Source organism: Anoplolepis gracilipes, chromosome 11 (assembly GCF_047496725.1).
Source record: "Anoplolepis gracilipes chromosome 11, ASM4749672v1, whole genome shotgun sequence".
Lineage (NCBI taxonomy): Eukaryota > Metazoa > Arthropoda > Insecta > Hymenoptera > Formicidae > Anoplolepis > Anoplolepis gracilipes.
In genome coordinates, this window is record NC_132980.1 from 89,624 (window position 1) to 111,268 (window position 21,645).

At 27.4% G+C, this 21,645-nt stretch overlaps 2 protein-coding genes across 4 annotated transcripts; one reads left to right on the plus strand and one right to left on the minus strand.

Annotated features, from left to right (window-relative positions):
• Positions 1-926: 926 nt before the first annotated feature.
• Positions 927-7,398, minus strand: Nmdyn-d7 (nucleoside diphosphate kinase homolog 7). 3 transcript variants are annotated; one of them, XM_072902459.1, is made up of 12 exons: positions 6,974-7,398; positions 6,629-6,678; positions 3,029-3,102; positions 2,803-2,947; positions 2,562-2,728; positions 2,308-2,466; positions 2,002-2,191; positions 1,801-1,921; positions 1,533-1,657; positions 1,343-1,456; positions 1,155-1,262; positions 927-1,084 (listed from the first exon to the last, which is right to left on the minus strand). In XM_072902459.1, exons 4-12 carry the CDS (start codon positions 2,917-2,919, stop codon positions 1,052-1,054), a joined length of 1,134 nt encoding a protein of 377 aa, XP_072758560.1. In that variant the 5' UTR covers positions 2,920-2,947; positions 3,029-3,102; positions 6,629-6,678; positions 6,974-7,398; the 3' UTR covers positions 927-1,051. The 3 variants fall into 3 exon arrangements, with proteins under 3 accessions (XP_072758560.1, XP_072758559.1, XP_072758558.1); XM_072902458.1 differs by lacking the exons at positions 6,629-6,678; positions 6,974-7,398 and adding an exon at positions 3,174-3,587; XM_072902457.1 differs by lacking the exons at positions 6,629-6,678; positions 6,974-7,398 and having other exon boundaries at positions 3,029-3,587.
• Positions 7,399-13,957: 6,559 nt separating this feature from the next.
• Positions 13,958-21,420, plus strand: LOC140671231 (uncharacterized). The gene is made up of 12 exons (XM_072902430.1): positions 13,958-14,061; positions 15,256-15,459; positions 15,621-15,775; positions 16,021-16,235; positions 16,773-16,917; positions 17,792-18,025; positions 18,262-18,631; positions 18,795-18,975; positions 20,091-20,254; positions 20,319-20,522; positions 20,625-20,788; positions 21,097-21,420. The coding sequence occupies exons 2-12, from the start codon at positions 15,363-15,365 to the stop codon at positions 21,115-21,117; spliced, it is 1,950 nt and encodes a 649-aa protein (XP_072758531.1). The 5' UTR covers positions 13,958-14,061; positions 15,256-15,362; the 3' UTR covers positions 21,118-21,420.
• Positions 21,421-21,645: the final 225 nt, after the last annotated feature.

The following is a 21,645-nucleotide window of genomic DNA, read 5'->3' on the forward strand; positions in this document are numbered from 1 at the left end:
AAGGTCAGAAAACATTTTTAAATCGAATCTCGGACAAAGCGATATTGTATCATCTGCGAAAGAGATACGCTTCGACTTGTCGATGATTCTATAGAGGCCACGGTATCATTTTTCATACAAAAAAATATATAAAAAATATATATGTCACATTAAGTTGATCGGTAATATAGAACAGCTTTTAGAATTTCTCAAAAATTTTCTTACTGTAGATAAAAAAAATCTTTGCGCTAGCAATAATGAAACAGTGCGATTATAGATACAATAAAATAAAACTCTAATTAAATAACGTTTATTTTCCTTATAATTGAATTTAATAATATTCATAATTCTAAGGCGCACAATAGGAAAAATATTAAATATTAAATATTATATTATTTTAAAACAAGGAAATGAAATGGACTACCGCACAATGCATCGAGAATTAGGAATAAAGAATTAAAATGACGGAATATAAATATTAAATATTAAACTCGTACTATCATGGCGGCCGATCATGAGTATGTGAAAAATGTTGTGAATTTTAATTCTTTATTCCTAATTCTCAATACATTGTGCGTTAGTCCATTTCATTTCCTTGTTTTAAAATAATATAATATTTAATATTTAATATTTTTCCTATTGTGCGCAAGGCCTAAGGTTAGCCAATCAGAAGAAAAACGTTTACTCGCGTACTGGCAGTGAATTTCGGAACTCAGCCAAAGATTGAGAATTTTTTTTACAACGTTGGCAACTGAAATCAAAACTTCAGGCGGCATTTCTAAAATCAATATGAAGCTTATCCGTTTTACTTCTGTCGTTTTATTTATTTTTTATATCGTTTTTAAAAAAAACCTAAATATGAAATAGATATACGTCACAGTAATAAAATAAAGTTTACATCTTTTTGTTAAAAGAAACATTTATTTTGTCACATACAAAATGTATATATAAAAATATTTTTTTTTTGAAATTAAATATAATTTATATTTAATAATTATTCAGTTATAAATTTATCAATTTTTTTATACCATGCAAAATATAGTATAGTCAAATATATATTTGATCACTCAAACTATCCTTCGAGTATCTTAAAGAAATATTCGACCTGTGAAAATATCTAATATATGTATACAAATTATACAAGATAGTAGAAAAGTGATTAAAGCTTTAATTACCTCTAATATACCATCTTCCGGCAAGTCAGAACAATGTATAGCATTTTGTACTTTTGTTTTTCCATATTTTGCTCTAAGCGTATTCGGTTTGATTTGCCGTGCAATGTCCTATATCGAATAATTACATTTACAATATTTATAATATCGAGTATAAAATAATTAAAGCAATACAAATAACATATTCTTACTGGATCCATGGGGCCACAAAAATTCCTAAAATCAGCAACAATGTTCAAATCCTTGTTTTTATGACTAACTTCTATAACAATGCATGGACCAGACTGTAATTCAGCTACCATTTCCTATAAAAATATTTACAAATATTTTCTTTTTCATAATTATTTCTAGTCTAAATATAAAAGATATATGACAACATACAGTATACTCAGAAAATACGCCTTTATAAATTTCTAGAAATTCTTCAGAATTAATCAGATTAATATGAAATTGCTGTACTGCAGTAATTATATAGCCTGCTTTTTGAATATCATCAATAATAGTACCTATATTATAAGATTAATTTAGAAGAATATATATAATGTCAAAGAAATATAGTAGAAAATGCTACATAAAATATGAGAACTCCATTATTTATATTTTACTTCACAGTAATATTAATAATATATTAATAAAATATTCTATTTACCAACAAGTTTTGCTTGAACAGCATGTGGTTTGATAATACAACAGGTACAATTTTGAAGAATGGCAGTACTTTTTGGTCCTTTCTTTTTACTTTTTACATTAGGAAAGAAATATTGCAATTCCTGAAAAAAATATATCAGATATCAGATCAAAATATATATTCTTAAGTCAAAAATCATTACTACCATATTAAAATTCGTACTTGCATTGCTATTTCAATGTTCTTAGATCCGTACATAGAGTTATATATTTCACTTTTCCCATTAAAAGTTTCTGAAAAAGCACATTTACAATTTTCTGAGTCTACTAATGCTTGCCATCTCGCTATACCATTTTCTCCTAATAGCTCCAAACCAACAACAGGACCAGAGGTAAGATAATTTATCATAGACCTAAATAAACCTGTCATTATAGAGAGAGCATCCCAAATTTATTGAAATATTGTAATGGTTTACTCTTTCAGAGCTCCTTTAGAGGTATTCTGTTAATAATCTAAGATTCAACTTACATCTTATCAGCTGTATCTTTTACAAAATAGCATTCTGTAACTTCAGTTGCAGTTAATTGCATCATTTTCATATTTGCAATATGAAAATCATGATTTATAATAACTTTTAATATTTCACCCATTTTATCAATAACATCTGGTTTCAAAAGTACAAAAAATCTGAAGAAGCAAAAATTATCTCATTTCAGCAAGAAATTTTATATACAATATCATAAAACCATAAAAAATGTAACGATAAAAACTCTTCACATTACTTTTGCATTTGTGTTTCCAATTTGATTTTAGTATAATTATCTGCATAACCCATAATTTTTATACATCTTGAAAATATTATTACTATAGCACCAATATAAAAATCTTTAGCTTCAATGCCTTCGCATATTGTTCTTTTTAAGAATGTCTTCTTTGTTTTTAAGTCAAACTAAAACATATAGATTATATAAACAATTTTTTTCAGCAATATTAATTTATATTAATTTAATATTTAATACATACCAATTCGATACTATTGTCAAACGGATAATAATACATATAAAATTTTTTCAGGATGCAAGCAACTTTATCATACCATTCAGCTTCAAATACATATCTGTTGCTATAATCTGTAGACATTTTGAAACTTGTATGCCGACGTTGTTTACTGTTGTAAACAAATAATAATGTTAAAAATCTTGAAGCATTCTACAGACGTTATAAACAGATTATATATATTATTACTTACATTGTGAACAATATCAAGCTAATTATGGGGCAATGAAATTTTACTAATCCACACGATATGATATCGTATTCAATCTAGAACGATATTAGAGGTAAAGAAAACTTTATAATAAAATAACAGATCAATTGTTGACATAAAACAATACATGTTTTTAAATGACACAAGTCGACGTGTTGCCACAACTCGATTCCTACAGTCACTTCGACCAAACTCCGATTAATTCAATTATTATTATCGATTTATTTTATTATTAACTTGTAAAATAATTATAAAATTTTTTACGATATAATCGTTAAAATAATAAACTCGTATATGTAACTATATGTATAAGCGTGTATAATGTAAAAGAAATGCTGTTTTCTCTCTCTGCTGGTAAGACCAGAGAGAAGCCTGACAGACGCCACGTGGACGCTACAGCCCGGTTTTACGTAATTCCTGAAAGTGATACGCCCTCTGTGGACAATTGAACTACATAGCCAATGTCCACGAATGTTCTCAATGGATAACGCATAATGTGCACAGTTTTGGTTGCGATCCGTGCTATGTCCACAAAATTTATTAACACATTTTGCTTATTCACTTTCACCTAAAAATAATTTGTTATCTCTCCACACTGGCAATAATTTACTTTTAATATCAAATAACAAAGTAAATATTGTCAATATTCTAATTTTGCCAATAATATCTTGATTTTTTGTAATTCTTTTTCTTTTATTAAACGCTATTTTTACATTCTACATTTTACAAATTAAAACTTATTTTATATAAAAACAAAATTTTCTTTCAACAATTTAATAATTTAGAGTATTATATTGCTCTACAAATACAATAATAAACTTTTAGATATCGATAGATTCAATTAAATGAAATAAAGATCAGATATATATATATATTGTAAACATACAAAATATTTTTAATTATAGAAAAATGTTAATTTTTTACTTATTTAAGTAAAAATTGTCCGAATTATATCGTGTTCGCTGTCATAATCGTAAAAATTTCATTAATTCTCATTACATATTATTTTAAAAAAGATAAAATAAAAAATAAAAGTTTTAATTTTTACTTGACAAGCATTTTAATTTATATAGCTAAAGCATTAGAGCTAAAAAAAGGTCCCCGCTAAATATTTATAATCGTATAAATTCTTGTATTACTAATAAAAAAGTTGATGCGAGACATTTTCTGTAACAACTAATCGTGATTTGAAAAGAAAAGGAAAATTACTTATCAAAATTAATTAACCGAGATCATTGTTGCAAAAGATTCTTATATCAATATATATATATATATATATAATAAAATTTTATTTTATTTAATTACTGTAATTCTATTCATCAGTCATCAGATTCATTTAATTCATCTATTTGTTGCTTTGAATTTACAATTTTAAGAGCAGGACGTTTGATATATTAATTTCGGGAAAAGAAACTTTATTAATTAATGCCAATTATGCAATTGACATACTTGTACGCGATTAGTAATATTTAATTCTAAACTTTGTAATATTTTACTTTAGAATATACTTATATTTTTGTGCGATCGATGTCAATATCAAAAGCGTGACTGACAAATTTCGAGAATAAAAGGTTAATATTTAATAATTATAACTGTTATTAATATTAAAGGTTACTTCATCATCGAAATTGCATTTTTATCGAATCATGTTAATTCAATAAATTTCGTATTATTGTGTATATTTGTTCAATTTCGCGCAACTTACAATAGATTATTTTATTATAGATTTACAATAAATATAGAATATGTATAGAATATATATAGATACAATAGATTTTTATATAACAGATGTACAAGAGGTATAAATATTATACATATAATATAATCTACCTTTAATGAATTTTATACAATTAAGTACTTTTTTACATTTTTATAATTAAATTTTTAATTTTTATTTTCTAATAATCCTTTTTTACAATTTTTTATATTAATTCAATTTATTTAATTTTACAGTAATTTCTTTTTTAAAAATTAATTTGATTTCATATTAAAATTTAATTTAAATTAATTTTAAATTTTATTTTATTTTATTATAATTTAATTTTTAATTTAATTTAATTTTATTATAATTTTGTTTTTTTACTTCATTTTATTTTTATTTTATTTTTTTATTTCTTGCTGATTATACAAGCAAAAACCTGATAAAACCAAATTTGAGAAATCCTAATCAGGAATTCGCGATAACGCGAGATTTGGTAATTTACGATTACATATACCTTTTACGCATGTAACGCGTTCTTGCGAGCGCGTCTTCGCGAGCGTGGAGAGCCGGGATCGATCTATGCCGGCGCGTATCGATTCGGGTATGGATCCGCGGGTGGATCGCGGTTGGCGGCTTCTCGCGGATGTTGGACGGCGTTTTAACGAGGGCACGGGGTGGTTTCGTTACGTGCATTATGGCCAGTATTTGACCACGTACTTTTCTAGCCAGTTGGACCTATCTTTGTCGCTCCTGGCCATATTCATTCTGACTCGATTTTTAGCCAAAGATCAAAGAAGAAAAATAATTCCTTCCTATTGCCGATTAATTATTATCGCCGGCAAATAAGACGACCTATATTTGTTTAGGATCGTACGATATTATAATCGTTTTCTAGACGCGTTGTACGTCATTCAGTCGTTTAAAGTCGCAAAAAATAATATAATCATGTATACTATACCGAAAAATTAATTTCTCGAAATATATGCTTTTATAAACTCTCCTTATAGATATATTCGTAATAAACGAGAATATTTTCTTCTTTACATAATACTTTTTTGACATATCTTATATTTATAAATTAAGCAAAACTATGTATATATACATATATATGTATATATAAACTTGTCAGTTTTAATAAATAATCAATGTCAACAATTTATAAAATTGTTTTTTTGTAATTATTGAAATTAATGATGTCAAATATTAAATAATATAATGGTAAAGAAATATCCATTTTAGTATACATTCTTACATGTTAAGAAAATTTAAAATTACTCTACTCTTTAGAAAATTTCTCCCTTAAACTAATATTAAGAAGATTTTTTTGATATCTATTTTAAAAGAAGATATTATAAGTAAAATACTCTTAAGATGAGAATATAATTTTTTCGATGCATATAAAATATATTAACATATATGTTAACCCCTCTGTCGGCAGGTTATTAACATCTGTATCTTTAAAATTGTTTTATAAAACTCATATATACATATATATAATTGAAATAAATATTTTACGTATATTTCATTCATCATATACATTTTATATACGTGTCCTGCAATAAAATTGGAATAAATATTACATATTCTTATTCCTAGAATATTTTTCCTTTTCTTTCAATTTATATGTATAACTTTTCTATTTTAAGAAAATTTTCTATTAAAAAAAATGAATAAAATATAAAATTTTATCTTATATATAATAATGATACAAAAGAAATTTTTCTATGATTTAAAATTGACTCAGAATTCACTAGAATGCACTATATTTTGCCGTTCGAGGGTTAAAGCAACGGATTTATCTACAATCTACATCTGTATCTACCAGAATCTCTACATAAATTCGTTGCTTTGAAATATAATAAAAGCTTTTTGTCACTCACCGACACTGATGCGCAACAGCGAAGTTGTCGATATTGAAGCTATATGTTATCTGTAACATACAAATATAAAATCTAAATTACAGCAGCGATTTTAAATAATTAATATTAAAGAATTTATTATTATACTTAATAAATTTTTATTCGATGCGTATAATAATAAGCCGATATATATAAATATGGAATAATTTTGTAAATTAAAAAAAAAATTTTTTTTAAATAAAAATTTTATAAGATTTATGTAAAAATCTTTATCTCTGAGTTTCTCTTGATTAAATCATTCAAATTAATGAATCGAATTCATTTGTATAAAGGATTTATAATAATTAATACACAAATAATATTTACCCTAGGGTTGCTCCACTGATGCAGGATGCCTCTCCTAGGCTTCCTCCTCCTCTCAGATTGTAAGAGACGTCAGGGACTATGGTTTTATACGCGCGATATACTTTTTTTAATTTGTTGAAACCGCACAAAAATAAAATCTCGCTATATTTTAAACCGTACAAAAGTTAAAACGCGCGATAGTATGACGGCACTCCCGCACTTTTACGCGCGATATTTTGACGGCACTCCCAAATTTCGGAACGATCAAAAATCCCATTTTATTACGCGCGAGAATAATACTTGGAGTCGACAGGTCAGGCACGATCAAACTCCGACGAAAGAAAGATCAAAAAGGATAAATGAACGAAAACACGATCGCGATCGCGATAAAGTCGAGACAAATGTCAAAAACAATAGCGCGCTATATGTCACTAAAGTCGAATGTTATTATTTTATTTCAGAGTCATTTAGACGTACTTTAACACGTTAAGATTTATCGTAATATTACATATTATTTGTATTATTATTACGTATTATCGTCGCGAGAAACGTGTACGGCGCGCTCGACCTCGAGGTGACTGAACGCGAAACGCACATGCCGGCGCCGGCGCCGACGCCGGAGTAAAGACACGTGCGCACACTACGCCCGCCGAAGTCGCAATGAATGACTCACCGCTGTCATGAGCCCCGTGCGCCGTGGTCTCCCCTCCTTACTATGGAATGCGTGACGTCAAAGACAAGGTCGAGTATGCTCATTCTTTCTCTCTTTCTCCTCGCGCCAGACAATAACAAATACGCACTATACTACGTGATACAATTTAACGCGTTGAAATATGTACAATCAAATGATTTTAAAATACATGTAAATTCCTTAACTAAAATGATATTATTATTCGATTTAATGCGAAATATTTAAAATACATGAAACGCGATTACGAAATATGTAAAATACTTTAACGAAAGCAATCTTATAACATTTGCCGTATAACTGTTTAACGATTGCTTTATTATATTCGTTGAAAATTATTACAATGATGTGAATAATTATTTGTAAGTTTTATCACTAAAAATTAATTTATTAAATACAAATTATTAATATTTTAATATTTGTTTATTATAAAAAAGTTTTTTATTATATGTGCCTGTTTTTATTATATCTTATTCTATTTTATATATATCATATATTCTATTTTATTAGACGTGCTCGCAAGAACGCGTTACAATATTGTTATATTTTAACATAAAAATAAATGTAAATTTCATAGTTTAACATAGCTTTTTTGTGAAAATTTAACGGAAATAGATTGTTAATGTAATATATTAATAGTCACTCTTATATTATAGAATAAATTCAACATTTCCGTTTTATTAATTTTAACAGATAAATTCTGTCACTAATAAATCAAAACATATTTATAATGTAAAATTAAATTAAAAATAAGTGCATATTGTGTTATTTACACTCTTTTTCATGAGTTATTTTAATAACTCATCATTTAACAGTTGACTTGAATTAACAAAACAATAATATATTAAATTAATAAGTAAATGTATTAAATTTTAACACATAAATTTTAACTATCAAAATTTTTAACAACAAAACACAAATTTTTTAACTGTGAATTGTTTTGTAGACGCATACCGTCATCAAAAGTTGTAAAAGATAAATACAATGTGTATACCGAAAAAATGGTACTCTAAATGGATACTTTATAAATTCTTTTAATAAATATTTTTAATAAATAAAAATAACTTTTTTTTACGTGATATTTTTTGAAACACTTTATTTATAAATTAAATTAAAACTATTGTATATATTTAATTCTTCAAAGTTTTAATAAGTAACAAATGTCCATTTGTAAAATTGTTTATTGTTATCAATGGATTAATGATTTCAAATATTAAATAATATAATGGTAAGAAAAAAAATATCCATTACAGTATATGTATATTCTTACATTATCTTATAAGAATATCTGAAACTAAATTACTCTTTAGAGAATTTCTCTCTTAAACTAACAATAAAAGTATTCTTTTGGCGCTTATTTTAAGGAAAGATATAAAAATAAGTAAAATATTCTTATAATAAAATGAAAATATAATTTTTTCGGTGTAAGTATAAAGTATATTTACATACATATTAACCTCTGTCGGCAGATCATTAAAGATTTGTATCTTTAAAACTATTTAAACTCATATGTACGTATATACAGTTGAAATAAATATTTCACGTATATCTTATATAAAATTAGAATAAATATCATAGTTTTATTTTAAAAATATTACTCCTTTTTCTTCAAGTTTTATATATAAATAGATAATAAATAATCTATTTTAACAAAAGATTCAAAATAATGAATTAAAAATTTAATATAAAATTTTATCTTAAAATATAATACGTACAAAAAGAACATATAAAAAGAAATTCTTCTATGATTTAAAATTGACTCAGAATTCACTAGAATGCACTATATCTTGCCGTTCGAGGGTTAAAGCAACGGATTTACCTACAATCTACATTTCTATCTACCACAATCTCTACATAAATTCGTTGCTTTAAAATATAATAAAAGCTTTTTGTCACTTACCGACATTGATGCGCAACAGTGGAGTTGTCGATATTGAAGCTACATGTTATCTGTAACATACAAATATAAAGTCCAAATTACAGCAGCGATTTTAAATAATTAATATTAAAGAATTTATTATTATACTTAATAAATTTATATTCGATGCTTACAATAATAAGCAGATATATATAAATATGGAATAATTTTGTAAATTAAAAAAAAAAATTTTTTTTAAATAAAAACTTTATAAGATTTATGTAAAAATCTTTATCTCTGAGTTTCTCTTGATTAAATCATTCAAATTAATGAATCGAATTCATTTGTATAAAGGATTTATAATAATTAATACACAAATAATATTTACCCTAGGGTTGCTCCGCCGATGCAGGATGCCTCCTAGGCTTTCTCCTCCTCTCAGATTGTAAGGGACGTCAGGAACTATGGTTTTATACGCGCGATATACTTTTTTTAATTTGTTGAAACCGCGCAAAAATAAAATCTCGCTATATTTTAAACCGTACAAAAGTTAAAACGCGCGATAGTTTGACGGTACTCCCGCACTTTTACGCGCGATACTTTGAGGGCACTCCTGAATTTCGGAACGATCGAAAATCCCATTTTATTTCGCGCGAGAATAATACTTGGAGTCGACAGGTCGGGCACGATCAAACTCCGACGAAAGAAAGATCAAAAAGGATAAATGAACGAAAACACGATCGCGATCGCGACAAAGTCGAGACAAATGTCAAAAACAATAGCGCGCTATATGTCACTAAAGTCGAATGTTATTATTTTATTTCGGAGTCATTTAGACGTACTTTAACACGTTAAGATTTATCGTAATATTACATATTATTTGTATTATTATTACGTATTATCGTCGCGAGAAACGTGTACGGCGCGCTCGACCTCGAGGTGACTGAACGCGAGACGCACATGCCGGCGCCGGCGCCGACGCCGACGCCGGAGTAAAGACACGTGCGCACACTACGCCCGCCGAAGTCGCAATGAATGACTCACCGCTGTCATGAGCCCCGTGCGCCGTGGTCTCCCCTCCTTACTATGGAATGCGTGACGTCAAAGACAAGGTCGAGTATGCTCATTCTTTCTCTCTTTCTCCTCGCGCCAGACAATAACAAATACGCACTATACTACGTGATACAATTTAACGCGTTGAAATATTTACAATCAAATAATTCTAAAATACATGTAAAATTCCTGAACTAAAATGAAATTATTATTCGATTTAATGCGATATATTTAAAATACATGAAACGCGATTACGAAATGTGTAAAATACTTTAACGAAAGCAATCTTATAACATTTGCCGTATAACTGTTTAACGATTTCTTTATTATATTCGTTGAAAATTATTACAATGATGTGAACAATTATTTGTAAAGGTGATAGAAATTTATATTATAGATACACATATATATTAATAATACGTATAATAATTAAATATAAATTAATAATGACAAATATGTACAAATTTGCTGCCTGTACTTATTACATTTACTAAATATGTATAACTCTATGTAATTATAGAAATTTGTCATATTATATTAAATAAATATTCTCTCTTTTATCGTAACTATTTAATTATTCATATATATTACGTATGTTTGTTTTTTTCTATCAGAAAAAATAAAAGAGAGAACAAGAAAAAAGACCAGATATTCTATCATTTTATTCCATCACTAAAAATTAATTTATTAATTAATAATTAATATAATTTTAATATTAATATTTTAATATTTGTTTATTATAAAAAAGTTTTTTATCAGATGTGCCTGTTTTTATTATAGCTTATTCTATTTAATTTATTCGATTAAAATATGAATTTTTATTAATAAAATATTTCGCATAAATATCGGCAATGTACTTCACGAGCAGTAATATATCTTAAAACGCACGAAAATTCACTTCTGATTAATTAGGAGACCATATTTCGCAAAGAAGGTATCGCTCTTCCTACTTCCTACCGATTATAGTGATACCTTTTTTGCGAAATATGTTCTCCTAATAACTTAGAAGTGAATTTTCGAGCATTTTAAGATACATTACTACTCGTGAAGTACATTGTCAATATTTGTGTAAAATATTTTATTAATAAAAATTGGACTTCTGAGGATATTAGAAGACACATATTACTAATCGCGTAGGAGTATGGCAATTGCATAATCGACTATAATTAACTGTAATTAATAATGTTTCTTTTCCCGAAATTAATATATCAATCGTCCTGCTCTTAAAATTGTAAATTCAAAGTGACAAATAGATGAATTAAATGAGTCAACTGATGAATAGAATTACAGTAATTAAATAAAATAAAATTATATTATAATTATGTATTCATATATTATATAAGAGACTCTTGCAACAATGATACCAGATAATTAATTTTGATAAGTAATATTTCTTTTCTTTTCAAATCATGATTAGTTTTTACAGAAAGTGCCTCGCATCAACTTTTTTATTAGTAATACAAGAATTTATACGATTATAAATATTTAGCGACGACCTTTTTTTAGCTCTAATGTTTTAGCTATATAAATTAAAATGCTTGTTAAGTAAAAGTTAAAACTTTTTTTTTATTTTATCTTTTTTAAAATAATATGTAATGAGAATTAATGAAATTTTTACGATTATGACAGCGAACACGATATAATTCGGACAATTTTTACTTAAATAAGTAAAAAATTAACATTTTTCTATAATTAAAAATATTTTGTATGTTTACAATATATATATATATCTGATCTTTATTTCATTTAATTGAATCTATCGATATCTAAAAGTTTATTATTGTATTTGTAGAGCAATATAATACTCTAAATTATTAAATTGTTGAAAGAAAATTTTTTTTTCATATAAAATAAGTTTTAATTTGTAAAATGTAGAATGTAAAAATAGCGTTTAATAAAAGAAAAAGAATTACAAAAAATCAAGATATTATTGGCAAAATTAGAATATTGACAATATTTACTTGGTTATTTGATATTAAAAGTAAATTATTGCCAGTGTGGAGAGATAACAAATTATTTTTAGGTGAAAGTGAATAAGCAAAATGTGTTAATAAATTTTGGACATAGCACGGATCGTAATCAAAACTGTGCATATTATGCGTTATCCATTGAGAACATTCGTGGACATTGGCTATGTAGTTCAATGTCCACGTTTTTATGTTCCCAGAGGGCGTATCGCCTTCAGGGATTACGTAAAACCGGGCCGTGACGTCTCTCAGGCTTCTCTCTGATAAGTATATATAGTAGAGACAATGAGCGTCGGCACCTTTGATGTTGTGTTGCCTGATCACATGACATCGCCATTTTGAGAATAGTACACGTGCGCTGTTTTTCATTTGGCTACAAGAATAATTTTATAATTGTACTTAACAAAATTGATAAAATTTATTTGTCGTCTTTCTCTCTCTCTCTCTCTCTCTCTCTCTCTCTCTCTCTCTCTCTCTCTCTCTCTCTCTCTCTCTTTCAAAAATTTATTATTACTGAAATATATATTTTGATTATAATTGTATTATATTAATTAATTTTATAACTAGGCATGCATAATAATTCGCCCGTACCAACCAGCATATGATATCGTCGCTACATATGTGACACTCTATATGTAAATGTATATATTGTCTATCTCAAAGAACTATAGGATCTACCGCAGATAATAACGGCACATTGATACGTGTCAAGGATTTAGTTGATGGTTTGTTGGTAATATGAGATTCGCTTCATCGTATAAAATCAAAGAAAGAATAAACGAGAAAGAATAAATAGATCTATAGAATGTTCCGTAATGTTTTTAGCTCAATTTATTAGAGAGAACAAATCATACACTAATTTCAGATTAATTATTAAATAATATATAGCGCTCAATATGTATTAATAATGTTAGTTTATCGCAAAACGCGAGAAAGTAATATATTTTAAAAATTTATGTACATATACATAATATGAAAAATCAATTTTATTACACAAATTTATGACACTAATATTAAAAATAGATATTATACAAGTGCCAAAAGGTAACAATTATAACGTACGTGCGCATATGCTCATAAATAATTGTAATATAAAAAATATGATAAATATTATACGTACATAAATCTGGTAACAGTTTAAACAATTGTATATTTCGTATTAGTACATTAAAATTAAAATATTGTTAAAGTGATTATTTGCTAGATGACTGTTTTTCATAATACAATAGGAAAGATTATTTAAAAGTTAAAGATATTTATTTTTTTCTGTTTCCACATGAATATATTGTATATACGCGCATATAAAGTATATTGTTAAAACAAGTATTTATTCTTTAGCAACCTTGTAAAGCGATGCTGTTGCACTTAGAAAGGATTGATCTGTCGGAATATACATGCTGTTTCTTCTCACAATCAGTTCCTCGATGGTTTGTGTCCTGAGGTGTTAGTACTGCGCTTGACATCGCAGCGTATAGATCCATTAGTCGTACTTCTTAAGAATCCGTTTCTCTCTTCTACGATGTTCAATATTACTGACAAGAAGGTACGCAGTTTTTTTTTCGCTTTTGCAATTTTTCTTTCCATTCGGAGGATTGTGATGTATTTTTTCCATGTAATTTTTATCTGACAAATTTTAAAACCTGCTTGAAACGATTTGTAAAATTCGCGACAAAAGATTCACAATAGAAATCCATTTACAATTTTCTGTGCTACGTATCCTAATACATTTATATCCTGCGAATATGTAGGTATTTTATACGTGTGTATAGTTTATTGCTTCAAAAGTGTTTCCCATATTATACACGATATGACAAAATTTTATGCATAGATTTATCATTGATGGCTGTTTCAAACTTACAAGTTTTATCTAACGTATTTCCAAAAAATCGCGATTTATCTTTGACATTTTGTGGTCCAAAAACACATTTTCAAATAAACAATCTATTATGAAAAAAACAACATTTGCCTTTTTTCGCACGATATTCGCTGTAGTACCTAATATATAAGTTATGCAATAAAAACAACAATGGTTTTCGTTGTCAATATTGTTATATAACAATTATACATATAATAACAAACAACGAAACTTAGAAAACTGAAGCGATTAAAAGCCAACGTGGATGGTAGTGAGTTGATTTCGCAGGAAATAATTTCATAACAATTATATAATAATTATACTATTCCTCGCACATAAATTCGCAATGCAGCTGGAGTAATATTATTGCGATATTATTCTCCATAATAATGTAACTATAGTTAAAACACACTAAGAAAAGTATATAATGTATAATATCAACTAAATTTTAATATCAAGAAAACTTTTAATAGTAATAAATTATTATTCAATAAATTATGAACATTGAATTTTCTTGATAATAAACATTTTGTATCAATCATAATTAATATTATCAATCATAAAAAAAAATAAATGAATGTTTTATAAATCTACTGTAACGAAGAAGAAGTTGATGTTGACGTAGGTATATATGTTATAAAACCGTTATGTATTGTAAATGACGTGACATTCATACTGACGCTGTATTTGCTATCGTATGTGCCATAATCATTGCGTACATTTCTACATATAATGAGGGATGAGAGGAAAATTACAAATTATCGCTCACATTACTTACAAAAGTATCATTTTACAATTAAACAGAAATTGTGTTACGCACAACATTGTTTTATAAAAAATGATTTAAAAAAAATATCGAAATTTCTTTTTAATGGGAAACAGGAAGAATGAGAATGCAAATGTAATGTGAGGAGGAAAAATATGCACAATACAAGCTGCATAGAGCACTTAGTTGGAGATTAATTCAGAAATATACAAAATACATCAAAATGATAATGCTCAAGACTTTCTTCAAAAGGATAAGCAAAGACTTCCATCAAAAAGAGTTGATGCCATTGAAGTTAATATTTTTCGTGCAAGCATCAAGTAAGTAATCTTTTTCATTAGATTTAATAACTTTTTTTATTTCGCCCCTGTTACACAAACATTATGTATAGTAAAAAATAATTTAATAAAGTTCAAAATAAATAATGATGTAATACTTTTAACGTGATAATGAACTCTGTGAACTTTATGATTTTTTTTAGCACTTTACGTGTTGTATCCATATTTAACTGTACACATGAGAGAATTGGGAATAAACGTAGAAGAAACTGCGATAATGAGTTCTATCACTCCTCTTGTAGCCGTGATAATGCCACCGCTTGCCGGTATGTTAGCCGATCGAATAGGAAATTTCAGAGTGAGTTGACTAATTTTCAAGTTAATTAATAAAACTGAGTATATGTATATTAACACATATACATGTGTAATCAAGAAATCAGGTTTCCCTTAACACAGATTATTACAAATTGGTATAGTGTTAAACTATATTTGAATCTGTTGACGTGTTGTGCCTTTACACTGTCGAGCATTGCACATTATTTTACATATCTTTATTAATACGGAGAATATAAAAAACTAATAAGATGGTTTTTTTTCCGACAGATTCTACTATCGGTATTTTCCATATTTGGAGGCTTAGCGGCGTTGTTATTACTACTAGTTCCAACCGGCAGGATAATAGTGAATTTTCCTGAGAATATAATCATGGAGCTCGGTTGTCAAGGTAAAAGCCATTCGTTATTATATACAATGAGCCAGACTTACCCGTGCGAGGCGAAATTAGACTCGGAAATCGCTATAAGAATAGAAAGTTGTGGGTAAGTTAAAAATTGCAATTAGGCATCAAATTTAACTAATATTTCGTTGCGGAAATTTCAATAATATTGCAAATTGCATTATTACATAACGTTATAGATAGATGTGATATACTTGAGAAAACAAGAGTAAAAATAATTTAACAATTATTTATTTCTTCCTTTCGTATCGAGCGAAATGTTTTTTGTACCTATCTAAATTTTAGACCAACTTTTTTATTTTATAAATCTTTCTATTATCATCGATGTGATTAATCGCAAATCGTAAAAAAATGATCGATATATATACAATACGAGCATTCTGTGTCTTCCTGTTTGTTTCACTTTAACTTAACAACTTAATTTCGAGTGAAACGAATGTTGATTTCTTATGAATCTATCTATCATCTTGCTAATGACATTTTAATAATAGAACATGCATATAAGTGAGTTATTTGCCGAATTAAAATGACATTTTAATTAGTTTCTTCCAAGTCGTCTTTGCCTAAAATTATCTCAAACATTTAAACATTAATATATATTTTTTTGCGCATAACACAGATTCATGTGTCACGTGGAAACAGACAATGAAACAGATCAAAATTTGATTCTAAAATCGAGACTTTATACGGTTAGACGTTTTAATTTTCAGACTGGTGAAAATACTTTGTACAAATACATTCCTGCGCAGAGTGACTTGTCAACGGTACGTTATGTAAATACATATTAACAGATTGTTTTTTTTTATTGAAAATATAATATTTAATTAAATATAATATTTAATTAAATATCAAATAAACATTGAGATTAAATTAGATATTGCATGCAAGTAATAGAAGCGCGTACGCAAAGTGTATATTATTTAATTTCTATATAATTAAAAGTATTTTTGTATATATATTATTTACAATTTATATTATAGCAGTTTCATTATTTATATTTATTGATTATATTTATTATTTACCAAATTCCCTATTAACGTCTAGATTTAATTTTCTACATATACTGTCTCGCAACTTACATAAGTGTATTTTCCTTATCAATGGTCTTGACGTCGACATAAATTGTCAAGCTATCTTATATAAATATAAATATAATATATCTTCAAAGGATTTTAGCTGTCGCTCATTGTTCGTAAAAATATTAACAAATAAAGATGAACGCGAAGTGAGTTTTAAAAGTGAACTGACATAACTGATATTCAATATCGTAGTTTATATAAATATTATACTTGTGTCTAAAAATTTATCTGAAACTATATAATTATAGATTTTGTTTTGGACTAATAACTGCAAATTTATAGATCTCGCGTTTCAGTTTTTATTTTTTTTACTCCTTAAAATACTTAAATATACGAATATAATAAATAGTCGAATATTTATTTCATTAATATCCTTTGATAAATAATAAACCACGGCTAAAATTTTTTAAAGATTAATCAAAATCGCGACAATGTATGTAAAGATCAAAATCATTGGAAGAGGGAGATAGGAGGGGGATGTATTAATAGAAAGATTTATCCAAAATAATATTATGTTGTACTAGGATATATATCATTGTATGTATTTTAAAATTTACAGAATACCAGTCGACAAGAAGATATAAAAGAGCACCGACAATTAAAGAATTATGAGTTTTTCAAAACTAGCATTCGACGGATCGCAAAAACTTATTATTTTTTTCCAACTGATCAGCTACTTTCATTTTCATGTACCTCAAAATGCACTCAAGATTTTGATAACTTTAATGAAACATTGCAGGGAATGTGCAAAAATCATACGTTGTGCGCTTTTGATTATTTAATGGAACCAAAGGTATAGGAAAAATAAGAATATATAATTATCATAATGTATACGTGTATATGGTAAAATTTGTATATATCTAAAATCATTCAAAAATAAATAATATTATAGGAATTATCTTCATTTTCGTATTTTCCACATCATAATTTCTTCGAGTTTAAAAAAAAATGAATGTTAAGAATATTGAATACTTACATAATCCTTTTGAAAGAAACGTAAACGTTAGATCATGCAAAGTTATTTTTTAGAATAATATCAACCAGACGATAAATTATCATTTGTACAAATCAAAAATTAAAAGTTTAAAATCGGATGAAGAAGATTTACAACAAGAACGGCAAAGATACTTGGTAGAAGAAATATCTTTGAAAGGAGAAAATTTTCAAAAGGTTACTTGTGATAATTCAGATAATATAAACGATCAAATCACAATAGATATGCAGCTTTATGATCACGTAAATCTAGAAACAACTAAGCAAGTCCTGCACACAAATAAATGCAACAAGAAATGCATAGTTGTTGTACCTCGCAAAACAATGTGCTCGAACATGAATACAGAAATTGAATATAACGTAAGCTTGACTTTCTGGCTTTATCTCATCATTAGAGTATTCATAGGTCAGTACAAATTTCAACGTTTTTACTTTTTTCTAAATAATTGTAATAAAAAGTCTTTAATTTATTATAGTTAGTATAACGTTATGATTTAAATGTAATTGTGATTGTAAATATAAACTCTATGATATTAAGAAAGAATTAAGATGTAAGATTTTTGTTTCAGGTATTATTGGTGGCACAACGTTTGCTATGTTTGAAGGGGCTGTTATAGCGATATTACGAGAACAGCAGGCAGATTATGGTCTTCAAAGAATTTATGGTAATATAGGAGGCATGATTTCCTCACCTTTATCAGGTCTTCTCATAGATTACATCAGCAGAGATAAAGGATATACTGATTTTAGGTGAATAAATTTTAGGTTGAATATGATGCGTACTATATAGAATATTCCGTAATCGCTATTACAATTGGAAAGGAAGCGATTCTGTATGCAAAAATAAATAAAAAATATTGAGTAAAAAAAAAACTTTTTCACATACAACTCTTCGTTTTCGAAATTTTATATATATATACAGGGTGTCCCATTTTAATTCCTCCAGTCGAATATCTCGAAAACCAAGCCTGGGAGAGAAAAATGTTTCAGGTAAAAGTTGTATGGTTTCGAGGGGGCCATAATGATGGTACCATTGGTCTGACCTTGAAGAGGCATTTGAAGGTCACCTCAATTTTTTTAAATGGCACCTCCTATTTTTTGTTACATATTCTTGTAGCTGACTTCGAGAGTTTTCCAAAACACTATGATAAAATGTTTTTTCATTAAAGACTTTTTGAGTTATAAGGCTTCAAAGTTGCAATATTTTGACATAAAATACAAGATATCTCGTAAAATATTCATTTCTCGATTATCTTACCCTAATAATTTTATGCACAGAATAATGAGACGAATCAATTGGTGTAAAGAAAACACATAGTTATCTTTGAGAAAAAATCTGAATTTGCAACTAGCAGTTACACATTTTTACTTTAACATAATTATGTGTTTTAATTACGCCAATTAATTTGTCTCGTTATTCTGTGCATAAAAGTATTAGGGTAAGAAAATCGAAAAATGAATATTTTACGAGATATCTTGTATTTTATGTCAAAATATTGCAACTTTAAAGCCTTATAACTCGAAAAGTGTTTAATGAAAAAACATTTTATCATAGTGTTTTGGAAAGCTCTCGAGAAAAGCTACAAGAATATGCAAAAATAGGATGTTCCATTTAAGAAATTCAAATTGACCTTCACGTGACCTTCATGTGACTCTTCGAGGTTAAACTAATGGCACCATCTTATGTCCCCCTAGAAGCCATATACAACTTTTGTCTGAAACATTTTTTCGAATTTTTTCATATTTTTCGAGATATTTGACTGGAAGAATTAAAATGGGACACCCTGTATATGCGATTCTTATTTGTAATAATTTATAATAAATTTTATTGAGTCACTGAAATAAAAATTTTATATTTTTTTCAGACCAGCATTCTATTTATACGCGGCATTGAAGCTCGTATCAGGTATTCTTATGTTGCTGATTAACTTGGAATTTAAACCACCTGCTAAGAATGTTGTACGTGACGTCTTTACTGTTCTGAGAAACATCGAGACTGCTGCACTCTTCTTTGCTTGCTTTGTTCTCGGTAAATTATTCGACAAATAATTTAAACGAAAGATGAGTTGTAGCAATGAGAAATATTTCGATAGGTACTGCTTGGGGATACATCGAGTCGTTTCTCTTCTGGTTGATACAAGACTTAGGAGGATCAACTTCACTTATGGGTATCACCGTAACTGTCGGTGGTATCGCTGGCATACCACTATTGGCACTTTCGGGACCAATAATATCAAAGATTGGTCACGCGAATGTGCTTTTCGTAGGATTTGTGTTTTATGCTATCAGGCTTTGTGGTGAGTATTGATCGTGTTGACAGTAATTCGAAATAAAATTTATAAAATAAACCTATAAATACATACATTTAAAAGTATAATAAAATGCTTTTTTTTCTGTAGGTTATTCCTTAATTTATAATCCTTGGCTGACTCTAATCTTCGAGGCATTAGAATCAGTTACGGTATCTCTTAGTTTCACTGCAGCTGTTACTTACGCGGCAAAATTATCGACTATATCTACCGATAGCTCGATACAAGGATTGCTTGGCGGTGTTTATTACGGAGTTGGTATGTAGATTAATTCTTAATTGTTGGAATTTTTTGATAAATAATATAAGAAAAATGACTTGGTATAATAAAATTTTGGTAAATATTGTGAAAAGATTACATCTCATATCGATCACTTTAATTTTCACATATATTATACATTATACATATGTTATAAACAATAAACTCTTGAATCACAGTACATTTTAAAAATTACGCAGTAAAAAATGAATTAAATGATTGTAAGTAAAATGCAATTTTTTCGCAATATTTATCGAAAATTCTTTAATAATTCTCTAATGGTTTGTTGATTCGATATTTATAGGCAAAGGCTCTGGAAGCTTGATCGGTGGTTATCTAATAAAAGCTTTTGGTACCAGACCGACTTATCAAATTTTTGCCGGGGTGTCCTTAGTGACTGGCATAATATATTTGATATTTAATGTGACTTATCTGAAGAAGCGATCTCAGTTCAGAGACAACGATATCGCAAAGAAGAAAAATATCGATACACAAAATAGTTTTGATAAACATGCAAATGATATCAGTCTCGATGAAAAACCACAAAATGAACGAATAAAGGAGAATAGGAATATTTCAATAGAAAATAATGGTTTAGACAATAAAGGATTTTTTAAGGAAGTACAAGATAATAAATTATCGAAAGAAGCAAATGAACATAATTTGTAAATTGAAGCTTCTTAGAAACATTAAAAACTAACTATATATGTGTATATATATATATATATATATATATATATATATATATATATATGTAATTATTGACTTTATTTTTATCCAAAGCAATGTCCTCTGTTTTCATGAATTGTCAAAGGTGTAAATAAAATAAAATGTCATTGTAAATATATCGCAT